Below are 16,755 nucleotides of genomic sequence, written 5' to 3' on the forward strand. Positions count from 1 at the left end.
ACCATTTAGGTACCCACCATCTTACATAGGACCTACTTGGGCGGAGCATTTAGCATCTAAACCATCAAAGTGCTGACCTGGTTTCTCTGATTGTGGGCTGGGTTGCTTTTAGTTGCAACCTTGCGCACATGAGTGGGTTTCGACATGATTCCAGCCCAGTTGCAAAACCTTTGATAGAGAATCTAATAATGCCTCTTGTATTAGCCCATTAACTTCCATGTTGAAATTTGCTTTTGCTTCATAATCAACTCCCATGTAATAAACCCTTCTTTTTTTTTTGGGTATTTTATTGGGTGGGCATTGGGTAGCAGTTTGGATGGGTTTTGCTTCACACACCACCCACACCAAACTTTTGTCACTGGATTGGCAAAAGCGGGAAAAAAATGAATCATGCTTGTTTGAAACAATTGTGTTTTCCTCTGCTGCCCCAAAGGCGAATTAGATGGGTTTTGGATCGAGTTGCAAATCAATCCTGTTTTTGCAGTGCAATTAAGAAAATACAATTGATTTCTCACATCATCATCATCTAAGCCATATCCCAACTAATTGGGGTAGGCTACATGAATCCTTTTCTGCCATTCCACTCATTGTCTCATTTGCTTGAAAAAAAAAAAAAGAAAGAAAAGAAAGAAACGTATGAAAGTACACTAATATTCGCAAAATAAATACACAAGCATATTCCAGCAGTAGGAAGACTGAAAATGCTCTTTCCTTGATCTTTTCTAATTCCAGTATGGCCTCATACTGGGGATAAACAAATCCCAATTCTTTCACTTCTTTTTTTTTTTTTCCCGAAACATATCCCAAACCTAATCTTTTATGAAATACCTAAGACAGAAAATTCTAACGCCTTTTTGCTCGAACGGATTTCAAAATGGAAACTTTGCCCACCGAAACGATACAGCGCCAATTAGAGCCATCCTGTGGGGAAAACATAAGAAAAAATCTATGGAAGGATCAGACTGCTCAAAGACTTGGATCATATCTAGAATTAGGTTGATCTCAAGATCACAATGCTATAGTAGTAGCAGCCATTCCTACTGTACATGTGGCATGTTTGCAGCTGGTTGTAATCATCAGGATATGGGTTGTGGTCTATGGGCCACACCTAAAAAAATTGCTTTGTTTGGACAATCCTAAACATCCAATAATGGATGTTTACCCATTGAATGTATGGACCATACCACAATCTCTAACCTTCCATTTACCAGCCACCTGCTGAAGGTAAAGATCATCTGTTGAGTGCAACTTATGGGCAATGGACCACCATACCACGGCCATTCAATTGGGTATAGATCTATGAACACATATCACATGTACTGTGGGAATGACCATCTCCCAACCACTAAATTATTGATCTGAGATATTGCAACCACTAAATAAGAAACAAAGAATGTTTTGTATTTTTTCACAAAAAAAAAAAAAAAAGAAGAAGAAGAAGAAGCAAACATGGAGATGATAATTTCTAATCGACTTTCAGAATTTGAACCAATCAGCAATAGCATATCTAATGTTCTCAGAGCTGCAAAGGCATCAATCAACAGAAAGATGGTAGCAGAAGGAAGGAAAGTGAAGAAGAACAGCCAACTCACTTGCATTAGATTAGATTCAGAGTGTAGCTGGAAACAAGTTATGAGCCCATTTCTAGGAAAATGCCATAAAATTGCTGGTGTTTATAGAATCATAGATTGACACCATGAAAAGCAAACCAAACAGAGTGCTTTTTTTTTTGTCTGTTTTCTTTAACAAACTCTATCAAATTGGGTAAATATAGAGATACTAATTGGCACTTCTGCTCAATTTGGATAATCGGCAAGGTTGGCCTTGTTGGTTTTATGATGTGTGACTGAGACAAGCATGGTGCAATTGTTAGAAAATCAGTTTTGGAGAAGTAAAACAGGATATAATGTATTGGAATCTTCTACTTGTGATCCACCATTTACACCCACTCTCATTGATCATGCACATACTTTCTACTTTGAGACCAAACTAGAAGGGGTGCATTCCAGTGGTACTGGTACACCACAGTAAGACAGATTTGGGGCCCAGTGACGTGTTAACAGAATCCAAACTGCCCATCATATGTGTCGCCTAAAGAAACCCAACCCACCAAAAATCAGCCCAATCCAAACTCTGGTGAGCCATAGCACATGGAACATGTTGCAAGGGAACAGCAGAACAGGGATTCCATTTAGCCAACCTAAGTGGGTCCCAATAGAAATTCCCTTCATGCCCTCCATAAAAGACCATGAAGGGTCGCAACAGGATTGCCAGTACTCTTCCACACATCAAACGGATGCATATAAGCCCACTGTGAAGTGCTCAGGAAATTCCATATATTCCGAGTGAAAGGTTCTGAATTTGGCTGGGAAAATCATAATCCATCAGAAAATATGTTCTACACCGATCAGCTAGGTTCTCATTGATACGGCTATTCTAAGCACAAAAAGAAGTTAGTCCATGACCATCTGAATATGTCTTCCATAACAACCCGCCCTAAATAATAATCATCATTGCCTTACTACAACTAATTGGGTCGGCTACACAAATCCCGTTTTGCCATTCAATGGACCATATCCTCAGTTAAACACTCCCTCCCAGTCTTTTTTTTTTTCCTAAGAATTCCTACAATCAGCCAAGTTTCTCATCTAATCAGTAGTTCGTTGGACAATCAAGGAGGAGAGAGATAAGTAATCACCTGATCACATGACAAGTTCAGAAGAGCATATGTATCTTAGAAACTAGTCCCACTGGAAACCTGCAATAGTAAAAGGGAAAAAAGGTGTTAATTAAAGGAGAGTATACAACAAATAGTCTTGAAAAGGCTTACTATAGTTAATAGGATCACAAAATTTATTCACAAGATAGGGCCAGTAATCAGCTATAATAAAAGATGTGCAAGTACATGATAAGTTTTCAAATGTTGACAACCTGGGAATTAGTCGGGCACAAAGATCAAGGATTTGAGGCAAGATCATATATATCGAAGGAAACGACTGTCACCCGCTGGAACACTGCATGTTTTAGTCAAGCATTCCAACATTAGAATATGATGCCTGCACGGAAAGAGGGGGGGTGGGAAGTTCACTCACGGAATTTCAACGGAAAACCCAAGTTGATCGCCAGTTAGCCCACCATGTAGCTGGCTTTCGAGTATGGCATCAGCAGCGTTAGAATTGGCTCTGAGAGAGAGAGAGAGAGAGAGAGAAGGGCCAGTGAATTATGGTAGTTCCCGGTAACAAAAATTGGAAGCCCCCACAGGAGCAAGAAGAAAGTTATTGAGAAAAGCTCTCACCCTACACCCCTTGAATATGGACATTTGCGCTTGTCATGATCCGGATGCTGGCAGATCTGACATTTTCTTTTCTTCTTCCGTTGCTCGTCCCGTGCAGGTTCAAGACCTCTTTTTGCTTTCCCATTTCTAGGCTCAGATGAACTCATGTCGCCCATCGGCTGATCTGGTAGATTGCCTTCGCAAATACCATCTTTGCAAGTGCTGCCATCAACTGGAAAGCTGGGGTCCATGAGTATCCCATCATCTAGTTTTGCAGCATCAACTTCTTCAAATGCCTTCCGTAGAGCACGCATCGCTACATTGTAAATATTTATGGTTGTCGCTGCTTCCCCAGCATATTTAATGGCCTGACGGCATAGATCATTGTATCGCGACATCCAAGATTCTTGACAATCAACTTGTATCTCGGCTTCGTCTTCATCGAATGTGACTATGCTCATGGGGTTTTTCGTCCACCTTTTCAAAATGTAACAAGATGGGAGCAGCGTGATGTTTTTCATAGAGAAGACTCTTAGAACATGTCTACAAAGAATGCCGGCATACTCAAACATTTTGCAGCTACAACTTGCCCTCTCTTCCGTAACATCAAATTTAACTGTGTATGGCCTCTTCTCGGCCCCAAATTCTACCACCCTTAGAGTGCTAATCGGCCCATCCTCCTTAGTTATTTCTGCAATATGGTGAAGACTCTGGAATAATTGCTCCTGAAATTCCAAGAATATTGTTCTTGTATAAATTTCTGCCGCTTGGCTCTCCAGAGGCAATCCTGTCTTCATTATCGGTTTCGTGTAGCTTGTCTTAAAATCATCTTCGAGTTCCATTTCGTACTGACTATCTATGAATTTTTCGCACTGATTAATGAATGCTTGCAGGGAGGTGTGTGCATTCATGTACCCGTCAAAGAATGAGTTTATACCTGCGCTTTGTCGGGTAAGAGAAATATTCACAAAGGAAGTGTCCTGTAAGTAGACTTGGACCCATTTATCACGACTTTTGTATAGTAATTGAAGCCATTCATTGTCGCTGAGTTCGTATTTATCAATGAGTGACTTCCAACATGATTCAAACTCATCATTTAACTCAGTCAAATTAATGCATTTAGCAAAATCGGCTACGAAATCTTGATTCTGTTCCAAATGACTCGATCTCTCCGAAAACTTTCTTAGGATGTTCCGCTTGCAAAAGCGGTGACGGGTTCTGGGGAATACCTTCACAACAGCTGCCTCTATGACTGGATCTTGATCGGTAATGAGTGAGAATGGATGTTGTCCAGACATTGCTTCAACCCATGTATTGAACAACCAAACAAACGAAGCTTCAGATTCGTCAAGCAGCAGCGCACAACCAAATAGGACCGGTTGTTTATGATGGTTAACCCCTGTGAAAAGAGCAAACGGAATTCCATATTGATTTGTCCTGTACGTGGTGTCAAGCGTGACCACATCACCAAAGTAATTGTAGGCCATCCTTGCCCTAGCATCGGCCCAGAAGAAATTAGTCATACGATACTCTTTATCAACTTGAATCGCATGAAAAAAGGAAGCATTTTTCGCTTGCATATGCTTGAAATATTCTATCACATACTGAGCATCTCTTCCCAGGGTCTTCTCTCGAAGGTTCTGAATATAGTTCGCACGCTCTTGCGAATTGGCACCACCATGTTCCCCAGATTGGTTGGATGAAGGTCCATGTGATTGGAGGAGAGGCACTTTTTTTGCAACTGCAAATGCATGATTGTGTTCCTTCATAATGTCCGAAATAATCCATTTCCCAGCTTCTGCCCTCTTCATCTTAATCATAGCCTTGCAACCTTGCCTAGTTTCGCGCCGTGCGCTTGTACTTTTCTGACGACGAAAACCCTCTTTCGAGCATACAAATTTCAGGCCGATGGTGGTCCCACTGCGCCTTGAGCGGCGTCTTAAACTGGTACGGATGCTGAAACCCACACGCCTGGCATATTCACAATAGAATAGCGTCGCGGCCTCCTCAGATTCAAACTCCATACCCACTTCTGGATCCGGATTTGCAGTTTCCTCATCTTGATCAGATGGCTTTCCAGTGAGACTTTCTATCATTGCATCAGTCTCAACATCTTTTCCACTTACCCTCCTTCGGAGAAATCTAATGTAGCTTGTGCTGTCTCGCAGAGGGAATTCAATGTTGTTTGATCCACTGGGCTTATTGGAACCTTGCCTATGTGAGCGAAGGCGAGGCAAGTCTCTAGGAGTATCTAATGCATGATTATGGTCTTTAATAAATTTTACAACAGCCCATTTCCCAGACTCTGTCTTCTTTATTCTAATCCTTGCCTTGCAGCCTTTCCTAGATTCCGGCCGCTTACTTGGGCATTTCTTCGTGCGGAAACCTTCTCTAGAACACACAAATTCCAGGCCAATGGTGCTTCCATCGCGCCTTGAACGACGCCTCAAATTGGTGCGGATGCAAAAGCCCACGCGTGTAGCATATTCACAATAAAATTCTGTTGAGGCCTCCTCGGATTCAAATTCCATGCCAACATATGGATCGCCACTCATCATTTGTCTGCATTCAATCAATGACAATCCAGTAGGGTCGTTTTCGAACGGCTCGCACCCACGAGTGAGGACAGCCAAGGCTGTGAGGCGTTCGGTACCATCTTTTGAACCCATGTAAGGTTCTTTTGCCACATTGCCTTTACTTCTGGTGCCTTGCATGACACTGTTTAGAGAAAAAAAACCAGCAACTGTTGGTAAGGTTAAAATGTCATGTAACCAAATGAATATTTCACATCTGGGAGAGAGAGAGAGTGTGTGTGTGTGTGTGTCCATGCTGATCTTTTGGAGCAGCAAAGACTAAAGAGGGCACCAAAAAGCACTCTCTGGTCCAATGTCGATTATCTTTTTCTTTTCTTTTTTTGAAAGATAGTCCAATGTTGATTATCTAAAGTAACGAGAAACAAAAACTAGCTTCATGATAAGCAATCCTCTGCACATAAAGATGCATTGAGACCGATGAACAAACTGAGATACTGTCCATGAATTATTCTTGCTTTCAGAATATAGGGTCACCCAAACAACTGACAAACGGAGAACTTGTTTTTTATTCATTACAGCATTACAACCTAGACTGAGAAGGTGGTGGGAGGGGCTGGCAACGGGCCCGGCCCTGGCTGAGCAAGTGGTAGACTTAAAGAGGCCCCACACCTACAGTTCGCAAGTCAGGCCTGCGACCTCTCGAGGCTAGAAAATTGCAACCTCTAGTGGTGGAACAGATGCATTATCTGTCTGAGAAGGAAATATAGCTCCCAAAGAGACACTAAAGAATTAATCTCTAAACTATGAAATGGCAGACCAAGCATTTCCTTCAATAACCAACTTCCACAATAATCAGCCCAAGAAAATTCACAGCCACTCCCAGAGTGAACAACTCTGCTACATTTGGACCCACCTCACCACATGGTCCATAGAACATCATCACAACCTCCCTAACATCATCTCTCAAAACAGCACCAACCTAGAATGACCTGAGTCTCCCATGGAGTGCCATCAGAATAAGCTTTACAAAATAGGCAGAGGTAGTTCCCAATTGGTTTGGGCTTTCTTCTTGAACACTTTTTCTTCTATCCCTGCTTTCTAGACCTGAAGAATATCTAAACAAGAAGTCCCTGAGAATTCAGATCTGACTAGAGCTTACAAGTAAAATTGGCCCCAAACATGTCAAGAAGTGATACCAAATGGACCTAACCAAAATGCAAAGGAGAAACAAGTGCTTGACGGTTCCCTTGCCAGTTTGACACAAGTTTTGAAATCAGCATGTTACGCAATGTATTGTTCACCACTGATACCACTACGTATCGCCCCGTATCGGGTTGTTTCAGACCAATATGGACTGATACACCCATATTGTTCATGGGTGATACCAGTATGGATCAGGCGATGTGTAATGGTTTCAGTTGATACTTTAAACCTTGATTGGACACAAGAAGCACATACTAGGGAAACGTTTGATTAAGCTTTCTAAGATTCTCAATGCCAAGAATTTTGTTTGACATTGCCAAGCCAAACGAACGCTTTAGCTCTGGGCAGGATGGAACTCTCCCAAACTCCAGCACGAGGAGAAGAGACGCATCACAAGAACAAATGGCCTGGAAGGACTTAGTGAAATTAACAATATAGTCCATTTCCATATTTTCCACTCAATGGAACTAACAAAAATCTCATTAAGCATGGCCAAGAGAATCTCATTGCTATCAATTCATCATCTTTAAGGTTTCTACAGATATTGTTCCACAGTCCACACAGTGAATTCCCCAAGGATCTCTTACCAGTCCTTAACAAGCACATCTTCAGAAGTGGACAGTGAGAACATGGGATTGAGAGAGTCAACCTGAGGGGCGTCTCCAAGCCAAAAATCCAAACACATCTTATCACCTTTGTTGATAGCAAACCAAGTTCCTTTGCTGAATATGCTGCCAACACCAAGTCAGAAACCTACTTCCCCCTTATGCGGAGAAAGGACGTGGGGCTGCAGATTGGGTGAAGGTTTCATATAAGAAAAATGGTTGATCCCTCGATCGGCGGCTTTCTACATTTAATCTCATTCGACAACTCCCAACTCTTTATGTGGACAGTTTCCCTGAAGAATGGATGGAACTCCATTTTCAGAGTTTTTGGGAGATTCAGGAGGTGTGTGTGGTCGTGATCTCGAAGGAACGTGGATTGGCCTCCATTAGAGGTTCTGCTTTCATCTGTTTTTACTCGGATGAACAGCTCAAAAAAGTTGTGGAAGCTATGGCCGGAAAAAAAAATCTTGGCAAAGAGATTAGGGTTAATATTGCTCATTTCGGGCCGCTAATATGGTGAATTTGGAGAGGGCGACCTCCGTGACTAAGATCCGCCCTCCTCCCAAGGTTCAGTTCGCATATCATACCCTCCCTCTTCCTTCCCTTCCTGCGGTGATGACGGAAGCAAGGGTTCTCTCTGGTGGTCCTTCCCCTTCCTCCCCCGAGGGCCGGGATACGCTCCCCATTCTTGTTCCACAGCCCCCCTCAATAGCGTCTGAAGGTTTTCCTGCAATTCCTTCAGGGGGTCCCATTGAGCTTTGGATCTGTCTCACTTTCGAGTTCAAGCCTTAAAATGATCTCGCCAAATGGCCGGTGGTGAGTGGCACACCATGCAAATCCCGCTGAATCTGGCACGGATTTCCTGCTAAAGAAGTTCCTATGCTAGGAACCTTGGTGGGGCCCATCGTGATGTTTGTGAGAAATCCACCTCATTCATCCATTTTGAGAGCTCATTTTAGGACATGCGACTAAAAATGAGCTGGATCCAAGACTAAAGCGAACCACACGAGAGGAAACAGTAGAGATTGAACAACCACCATTGAAACATTCGTATGGCCACAAATGTTTTTTGTATTAGGATAATTTTTGTGTGTGTTTTTAGTTGGTCCCAGTGGGAATTACCTTAAATGGTTTGGATGGCATATAAACATCAAAGTGGAGCCCAAGAAGGTTTCAACGGTAGCCATTTCTTCCCCCAATTTTCCCTCTCGTGTGGCCCACATTAATCTTGGATCTGGCTCATTTTTTGTCACATGTCTTAAAATGAGCTCGCAAAATGGATGGATAGGGTGGATTTCTCACCATCATCGTGGTGGTCCCCACCTAGGCTCCTAGTGCAAAATCTGCATCCAGCCGAATAGCCCAGGATTCGTTGGAAGACCGAGCAATACATCCAACTTGACACCTCAGGGTTAGAGGGTGCGAAGCGATACCACTTCCACCCACAATCCAAAGGACATTTTGCCTTGATTATGCATTTAATATCATACAATACGGCCTAAACGGGCCATCCAAACAAGCCCTTATATGATGGGACTTGTTTTAGATAGAGGATACCTCAAAGAAAATCCTTAGGTTGAAATATTTCAAATTGTTAATCATTTTATCATTTCCCTTTATAGTGATAACCTTGGCTTGATCCAGCCATGTAGGGCCAAGGCCTTTTCAAGGGTAGGGCTTACAAGACTAGGCTCGGCTACAACCAACTTTGGACGAGCCCATTGCCACCCCCAGACACCACCATCTTTGGGTTGCCAACCCCAAATCCTTTTACAATGCCAATATTGGAAGCCCTATCCATAGGGTAACCAACTTTCGATCGCCAAGGAAAACAAAAGCAAAGTAGGAGGTCACCTTGCTAAAGATCTCTAGAGCTTGAAAGATCTAACCGAAGGGGGATCCATTCACAAGAACAAAGAAATACTCTGAGGAGACACACTCCATGATCCACCGGATCCAACAATTGATGGAACCAATTCTGGCAAGAGTAGGACAAAAAATATCAATCGCATAATTAATGAATCATTGCAATATCAAGCCTTGTGCAACTTGATTCCAAAATCAATACATTCATTTGCCATTAAAAAAATAATAATCTGCTTCTACTTCATGGAAGCTACTCAAACCTCGATGAGTATCTCGTTTAAAGAGGCATAGGATTGCATTGAGCACATGGTTAAGTGATCAAGACCAGCATACACGCCTCCACATATGTCTATGCGGGAAACATATGAAAGAACTAAGCTCTCCATTAGATGGACCACGACTTTGGATGCCCTTGCCCAATGATCAAGTTGCCCCACTTGTCAGGTCAGACAATTAACCAAACAAATGGAAGATTACAAATTTGACCAACAGTCCACGTTCAACATATAAATGTGCTCCACTTGATAAGAGGACCGACCCAATTCTTGAGCCAAAGCATCAACACATTCAGGCCCACCTAATGGACATCTTGGAATGCTCAAATAAGTACCAAGTTGGCATATGCAGAGGTTTCCATGGGGCTAGCCTATGCATGCATTTCAATAGGCAAACTTTAGTGCATCCCAGCCCTTTCATGCTATGAGAACTATCAAAAGGCATATTTGATAGCCCAACATTAGATACAAGAGAAAGCAACATTATGCCATGTGACCAACTGAATCACTAGTTGTACCATGTGTAGCAAAGCTTCTACTTCAACACGCGCGCGCACACACCCCCCCCCCCTGGTTTTTTTCTCGGACTAAATACTGACTGCATACCAACTCTTGACAGCCACAAAACCTTGGAAAGCCTATGTTCTTCAATACCATACAAAGAAAGTGCCCTGGGGTGATTCGTACAAGGAGAGATTGAAGACATGACTCACAGCACATGTGCCAACATGGCACACCTGTGCGAGAACCTGGCCATTCATCAGGTAGGGTGCACTGTGAACATGCCCTGGCCCAGATATTGAGTTGGTCCACTCACCAAATGGGCCACAAATCATGGGAAAATGGATGGTTACAAAAACAATGACCAAGTTTCTGTATCGACACGTGAGGTCCACTTACCCACCTGATCAACTATATCGTCTTCATTTCTGTACCGGGGAATGTCAACCATGGGGCCCACCTGATGCGATGCCTAGATCTTTCACCTGTTTTGACATAGGCATGTGTGCTGCAAATGACCTCTTCAATCTCTCCTAGCTTGACACACATTGGCATTTCTCAAAACAGGTTCAATTTGGTGGTCTCACTCGCATTCGTGGAAACAAATCAACAATGTGATCTGTAGTTTGGACCAGCAAAATACACTTGTTCTTGGTTGGGACCCACACAGTGCCGAGGAGAGTGCCATCATTTCCTATGTGGGTCCCATGGCTTCCATCACATCACCATCATATCTAAGCCTTGTCCCAATTACTCGGGGTCAGCTACATGAATCCTATTCCTCCCCACTCAGTCGTACCTTCAGTTAGACCATGTGTCATTGAATCTTTTCTTACTACCACCATCCACATCCTTTTGGGCCTTTCCCTTGCCCTTTCAGAGCCTTCAACATGTACCAACTCACTCTTTCTATAACCGTCATGGTTCTTGGTCTCTATTGCTGTATTGCACATGACCAACCATCCAAGTCTACTTTCCCTCATCTTATTACCATGTGATAACTCCTATCACATCAACCACCTAAATTGTGAAACTACCAGCCTTCTAATCCATAAAAAATGAGGTAGTTTTCAGTCTTGCATGCCCAGCTGAGATGGTTCGGGTCCTCAACACAGTATACATGGATACATGGTGGGACAATCTGGACCATCCATCCAGTGGGCCCAATTGTTAATGTGTTATCATAGAATAATTGCCCGACTGAGATGGTTCCGGTCCTCAACACAGTATACATGGCATGGCAGCGTGGAGGGACAATCTGGACCATCCATCTGATGGGCACAATCGATAATGCGCCATCATTAGATTAATTGATAAAAATCATCTTCATCCTGAAAATGAATTGTTAGAAACCTTCATTTCAACCATCTGTCTGCAGGCCACTGATCAGACAGAAAGAACCATCCAATCAACGCAATTTTCAGAGAGTGGCGCATCCCGAGCCCCCGACAGACCGTCTGGATCGTCAAATAGCTCATCCGCGCGTACGTTAGCAATCTGCACTGGATCCACATCAATCCAGTGCGCTTGACATGAAAACGAAAACATCAAAATCCTAATTAACGGCCCAAAACATCTTCCCCAAAAAAACGAAAAAAAAACCTTCATTTTCCTCAATTTTCAAATTTACCACGAGAAAAAGAAAATTCTCTTTATCTACAACCAATAATCCATTCAAAAGAGATGGCGAATATATGCAGAGGAGAGAATTAGAATTCCGAAACCCTAAAAAATCAAGAAACCCTAATTCAAGAACGAGGCGATGGAAATTGCAAGAAACCCTAGAAATGGCAAGGGCTTTTCTGCAGGAGAGAGAGAGAGAGAGAGAGAGAGAGAGAGAGAACCTTCTTCTTCGATCTAGCGATGATGGAGAGAGAAGCAGCGACGCGATTGATGGTTTCCTATCCGCAGCGGCGCCGGATGGAAAACGACACCCCCTTTGCTTCTACCGTCCGTCGCGGAATCTTTTTCTCCAAGACCTCACATCGCGTGAGTCGCATTTGGGTGTTCCGGTCGCTTTGTCTCTGACGCGATTCACAGTCCTATCAGGTGTCGTTCCATTGGGGCCTACATGCTGACGTGATCATATGATCTGAACCGTTCAATTTATGTACGATATGATATAATGGTTCTTTTAAATTTAAAACCGATATTGGAGATCCTTATTATCGTTAGATCATTTATAATATTAAAAAGATATTTTCAATGGTTCTTATTCAATTGTAAAAATCAAAGGCTAGGATCATAAAAAAATTTGTAATTATTGGAATATAGCTTTTATATGATAGTACCAATAAAATGGACCGTTCAAATTATCTTAAAATTTCAGAATGTGGGCTCCAATGGGGCCACACATGCTGTCGATCTTAGAGTCGCGACTTAGGAAAAACAACTCTCCAGTAAAGCCACTTGTCATTCTTTCCCTTTTTAAGTTGATAATTGAGATGTCTCACCTGCCGTACACGTGGCATACACGGACGTTAATCCAAACCGTCCAAATAATAGTTCCTATTATGATAGTACATATCTCAAAATCATAGGACCGAATGAACAATCATAACCATCCGATTATAGCTACAAAATGGGCTTTTCAAATAAAACGGTCATATTTAGTGAATAAATCAGATGGTTACTATCATTTGATCAGGATCAATTCCTAATACGGTTAACCCAAGGTGGGGGGCAACAACTTGTACGGCGTAGATTACCAGGAATGAAAGCACATGTGCATGACAAGACGCATGGGAAACCACAAAACGGTGGTGAACTATCACCAGAGTTAATCGAGACCCTTTCGTCGTATGTATGCAAGTTGCAGCGTCTTGTATCTCGCACGTATTGCTAAACCATTGGTAACGTATTTCAGCAGAGGTTTGGTAGAATACATCTTAGCGTATTGGTATATCATACATCATCACTTTAGCCTTTGGATATGGAGTTATTTGTAAATGATCCAAACCGTTAATACGATGGACCTGACCTTAGATGGGGTGATATCAAGCCCACGCGCATGGGAGCGGATTATGTGAGGACGGGAACACAGGCTCCGGTGAGGCCTTCACCATGGGGCCATATGTGATGTATATCCACGCCGTCTATCCATTTTTCCATATCATTTTAGGCCATGTTGAAAAAAACAAACAGATCTAAATCTCAGGTGGTCCACATCATAGGATACAGTGTTGATGTAATTCGTACCATTAAAAACTTCACGTAGCCCACAAAAGTTTTGGATAAGCTGATATTTGTATTTTCCTTGGTGGGTTCGACCTTATCAACAGGTTGGATGGGAAATAAACATTACGTTGGGCGTTCAATCACCACTATTTCTGTGGTGTGGTCCACCTGAGATTGTGATCTACTTTGTTTTTTGGATCATGTCCTACAATGATATGAAAAAACGGATGGACGGAATGGATATACAGTATATACATCAAGGTGGGCCCTATTGTCATGGCCTTAAGAAATCCGCTTCCCGCATGCATGTACGAGGTATATCATCTGCGCCCACAACATGTGACAGCGTGGCAAATGGGTTGACCATCCAACCGTCCATCAAAATGTCAGAGTGTATTGGTGGGCCGAAATTGATGGGTGGATGGAAAATTTCAAACAAGCTTATTCGGCCATAGATTTGTTTTGTAGAATGCGACTCACCTGATGAACCGACCAGATTCATTGGCTAGTACGTCTTGTGGGACCCTCGTGATGGATGGATTGGATCACATACCTATGGGTCACGTTGGCCCAGATGATGGCGTGGATCACTGTACTCACGCGATTTGACCATTGAACTATCTCCATTTCAATGTAGGCGCCTTCCTAACCGTTGTTTTGTGTACCGTCTACGTCAAGACCCAGATCCAACGGCTATAGTCCGTGTGTACCTCAACAACGATACGTCTCCGTTTCCAAGCAATGGCTGCCAAGGGCTCTGGTTAGCTGGTTAGGTAGAAGTGCGATCCAGTGGTACCGGTTCCACCGTAAATTTACGGTAGGACCACGCAGATGTCACGTCCACCTGATGTATACGTCACATCCAAACCATCCATCAGATGCTCCACCTCAATAAACCCTAAGAATCAAATATCAAGTTCGATAAAAAATTCCCAGGTCGGCCACAAAAACAGGAAACAATATGGGAGGGATGCTTGCCCTTGATTTTCACCTGATCCCATCTTAGTTCAAAACCGATTTATTTCTGTCCTGACCCTTCATCCATGCCAGACAAATGGTCCTAAGGGAATGGACTCCATTTACACAACACAGTGGGCCCCGCACACAAATCAATGGGTGGGCCCCCCTCCTAACTTGTTCCCTGTGTTTTGGCCCACCTGAGTCTTGGATACGCATGAATTTCGGTTCATGCAAGGATTCTGTGGTGATGCATCTGATGGACGGGTCGGATTTTGTTAAAACCCTACGTGTGGTGTGGGCCCCATTTAGGTAACGTTGGGTGAAACAAACTTGTGTTGTGGACGATTATCACAACCAGCTACTTGCTAGCTCACTATGCAACGATGTCTTTTTTGCTGACGCGTGAGATGCACGTGACATCCCGGCGATGCGAAAGAAGCAACACGGGTGGATAATGTTGGCCAGAGGGCCTAATAACACACGTGCACATATTTCGAAATCTCAACAATTGTTATAATGGGTGGAGTGCCTTTTTGACTTATTTTTAAAAAACATAAAAGTTACACGTGTAATGAAAGGTGTTACTCAGCTTCATTGCATGTGTGCTGCATTGATAATACCTCCAAATAATCTAATTATTGCGCATATAACTAAAATGAATAGAATGATCCAAACTATCAAAACATTAGCCATGTAAATTGACGGTTAAAAACCATTGTTGAGTTTCTATTTTGGGATCCTTATGCCCGTGGTTCACTCACGTCTCGAAATTTCATAAATTTATTTCAATTAGGTTTATTATCTTCATTTTACATATATGCACATTAATTTGAAATATTAAAACTAATTTAATAATCAAATTCAAGTTTTCATATATATATATATATAAGGTACTATGCGCTTGAGTTGATGGGAGTGTCCCATGAGGGCGAGCTGTGTGGGCCCCACTGTGATGCGTTTCAAACATCTACCCCTCAATCAGATGCACCATTCCATCATGGGCCTAGGTCTCAGAAATCAAGTCAATCTGTGACTTGTGTGGGCCACACCACATACAGAAGTTGAGAGGGGCCGTGCACTATTAAAACATTCATAATCATTTTTTTGGGCCCACCAAGATGTGGTTTGCAAATCCAGCTCATCCATTATGTGTGTCCCACTTGGATGAGGGTTCAAACCAAGTTTTAGACGCATGAAAATTTCAGGTGGGCCCCACCAAGTGCTTTTATATGTTTTTAGCATGTCTTCACATTTTTTAGATGGTATGGCCCACCTAAGTTCCGTATACGGCTGATTTTTGGGATATCCCATAATTTAAAGGGGACCCATCAAATGCACGGTGTTGATGGTCGACACGTATCACGATGGGGCCCACACAACTCGACCTCATAGATGCTTATCGTGAGCTCGAGTGCATAGTATATATATATATATATAAACTCCATTGCATTTCAATTACAAGTTGTTAAATATAAATCATCTTAATTTGTGATTTAGATTCTAATATATTATAAATTCAAACTCTTGGGTAAGCTTTTAGTCAGGAGCTTAACTTATTTAGATTAAAACACGATTCAAACCCAACCCACATGCCAACAAACTAGTCTTCAACCTGTGCCCATTTCTTTTTCGTTGAGCTAGTTGGATTTAAAACTCCATTTTAGTAGACCCAATTGTTCCAGGCACAGTGACAAATCTTGTTATCGGCAATTTATAGACATAAAAAAGTATAAAGAGAATGTCAAACTATGAATATTTTGTAGGTATTGTTAGGAAAATCTATTTGAAATAAATGTTTTTATATTATTTATTATGTATTAACTCAAAAAATAGATAAATCCAAATATCAAGTGTTGATTAAACGCTCAACGTTCAAAACTTATCAAGGCGTAAAAGTTTTTGGATCAAGTTGATATTTGTTTTTTCATTTCATCCAATGCCTAATCAATAGATTGGATATCAAATAAACATTACAGTGGGGACTGAGAGGGCTTTAGTGGTGGACATTCAATCACTACAGTTTCCCCATGGTGTGGTTCACCTAAGATATAGATCTGCCACGATCTTGGGTCAAAGCCATAAGGACGTGTTTGGGCAGACAGTGGATATAGAATTAAGACGGATTAGGTAGGTTATCAGCCGCAATCTCATCCCGTGTTATGTTTGGAATGGCGGGTGTACGTCGTCTACAACTGCCCTTGTAAACGACGCCTTCATTGCAAGGGGATGTAGCGAATCCTATCCCTCATCCCTCGATATCTCATGGGATTTGGGATGGGATAGATGCTCTGTTTCAGGCGGCGGGCGCAGGCCAGCGGACGACCGATGCTGAGACACTCTGTCGAGCAGCCATCTCTGCA

The 16,755-nt window shown here is 42.4% G+C and overlaps 1 protein-coding gene across 4 annotated transcripts; it reads right to left on the minus strand.

Moving 5' to 3' along the window:
• Window positions 1–625: 625 nt before the first annotated feature.
• LOC131217548 (protein FAR1-RELATED SEQUENCE 5-like) lies at window positions 626–12,261 on the minus strand. 4 transcript variants are annotated; one of them, XR_009157270.1, is made up of 6 exons: window positions 12,103–12,261; window positions 3,296–5,992; window positions 3,093–3,182; window positions 2,932–3,014; window positions 2,699–2,758; window positions 626–921 (listed from the first exon to the last, which is right to left on the minus strand). XR_009157270.1 is itself a non-coding variant. In XM_058212485.1 (5 exons), exons 2-4 carry the CDS (start codon window positions 5,986–5,988, stop codon window positions 2,975–2,977), a joined length of 2,823 nt encoding a protein of 940 aa, XP_058068468.1. In that variant the 5' UTR covers window positions 5,989–5,992; window positions 12,103–12,261; the 3' UTR covers window positions 2,397–2,758; window positions 2,932–2,974. The 4 variants fall into 4 exon arrangements, 1 of the variants encoding a protein (XP_058068468.1); XR_009157271.1 differs by having other exon boundaries at window positions 626–946; XR_009157272.1 differs by lacking the exon at window positions 626–921 and adding an exon at window positions 1,421–1,846.
• Between the last annotated feature and the right edge of the window lie 4,494 nt (window positions 12,262–16,755).

The sequence above is a fragment of the Magnolia sinica genome, chromosome 10 (assembly GCF_029962835.1).
Source record: "Magnolia sinica isolate HGM2019 chromosome 10, MsV1, whole genome shotgun sequence".
In the NCBI taxonomy this organism is placed as follows: domain Eukaryota; kingdom Viridiplantae; phylum Streptophyta; class Magnoliopsida; order Magnoliales; family Magnoliaceae; genus Magnolia; species Magnolia sinica.

What these genes read in the sequence shown, in the direction of transcription:
- LOC131217548 (XM_058212485.1), bottom strand. Translation starts at nt 5,988, where the DNA reads ATGCAAGGCACCAGAAGTAAAGGCAATGTGGCAAAAGAACCTTACATG. An exon ending in CCATATTCAAGGGGTGTAGG is followed by an intron (nt 3,183 to 3,295) that starts GTGAGAGCTTTT and finishes TCTCTCTCTCAG; the next exon opens with AGCCAATTCTAACGCTGCTG. An exon ending in GGGTTTTCCGTTGAAATTCC is followed by an intron (nt 3,015 to 3,092) that starts GTGAGTGAACTT and finishes TAAAACATGCAG; the next exon opens with TGTTCCAGCGGGTGACAGTC.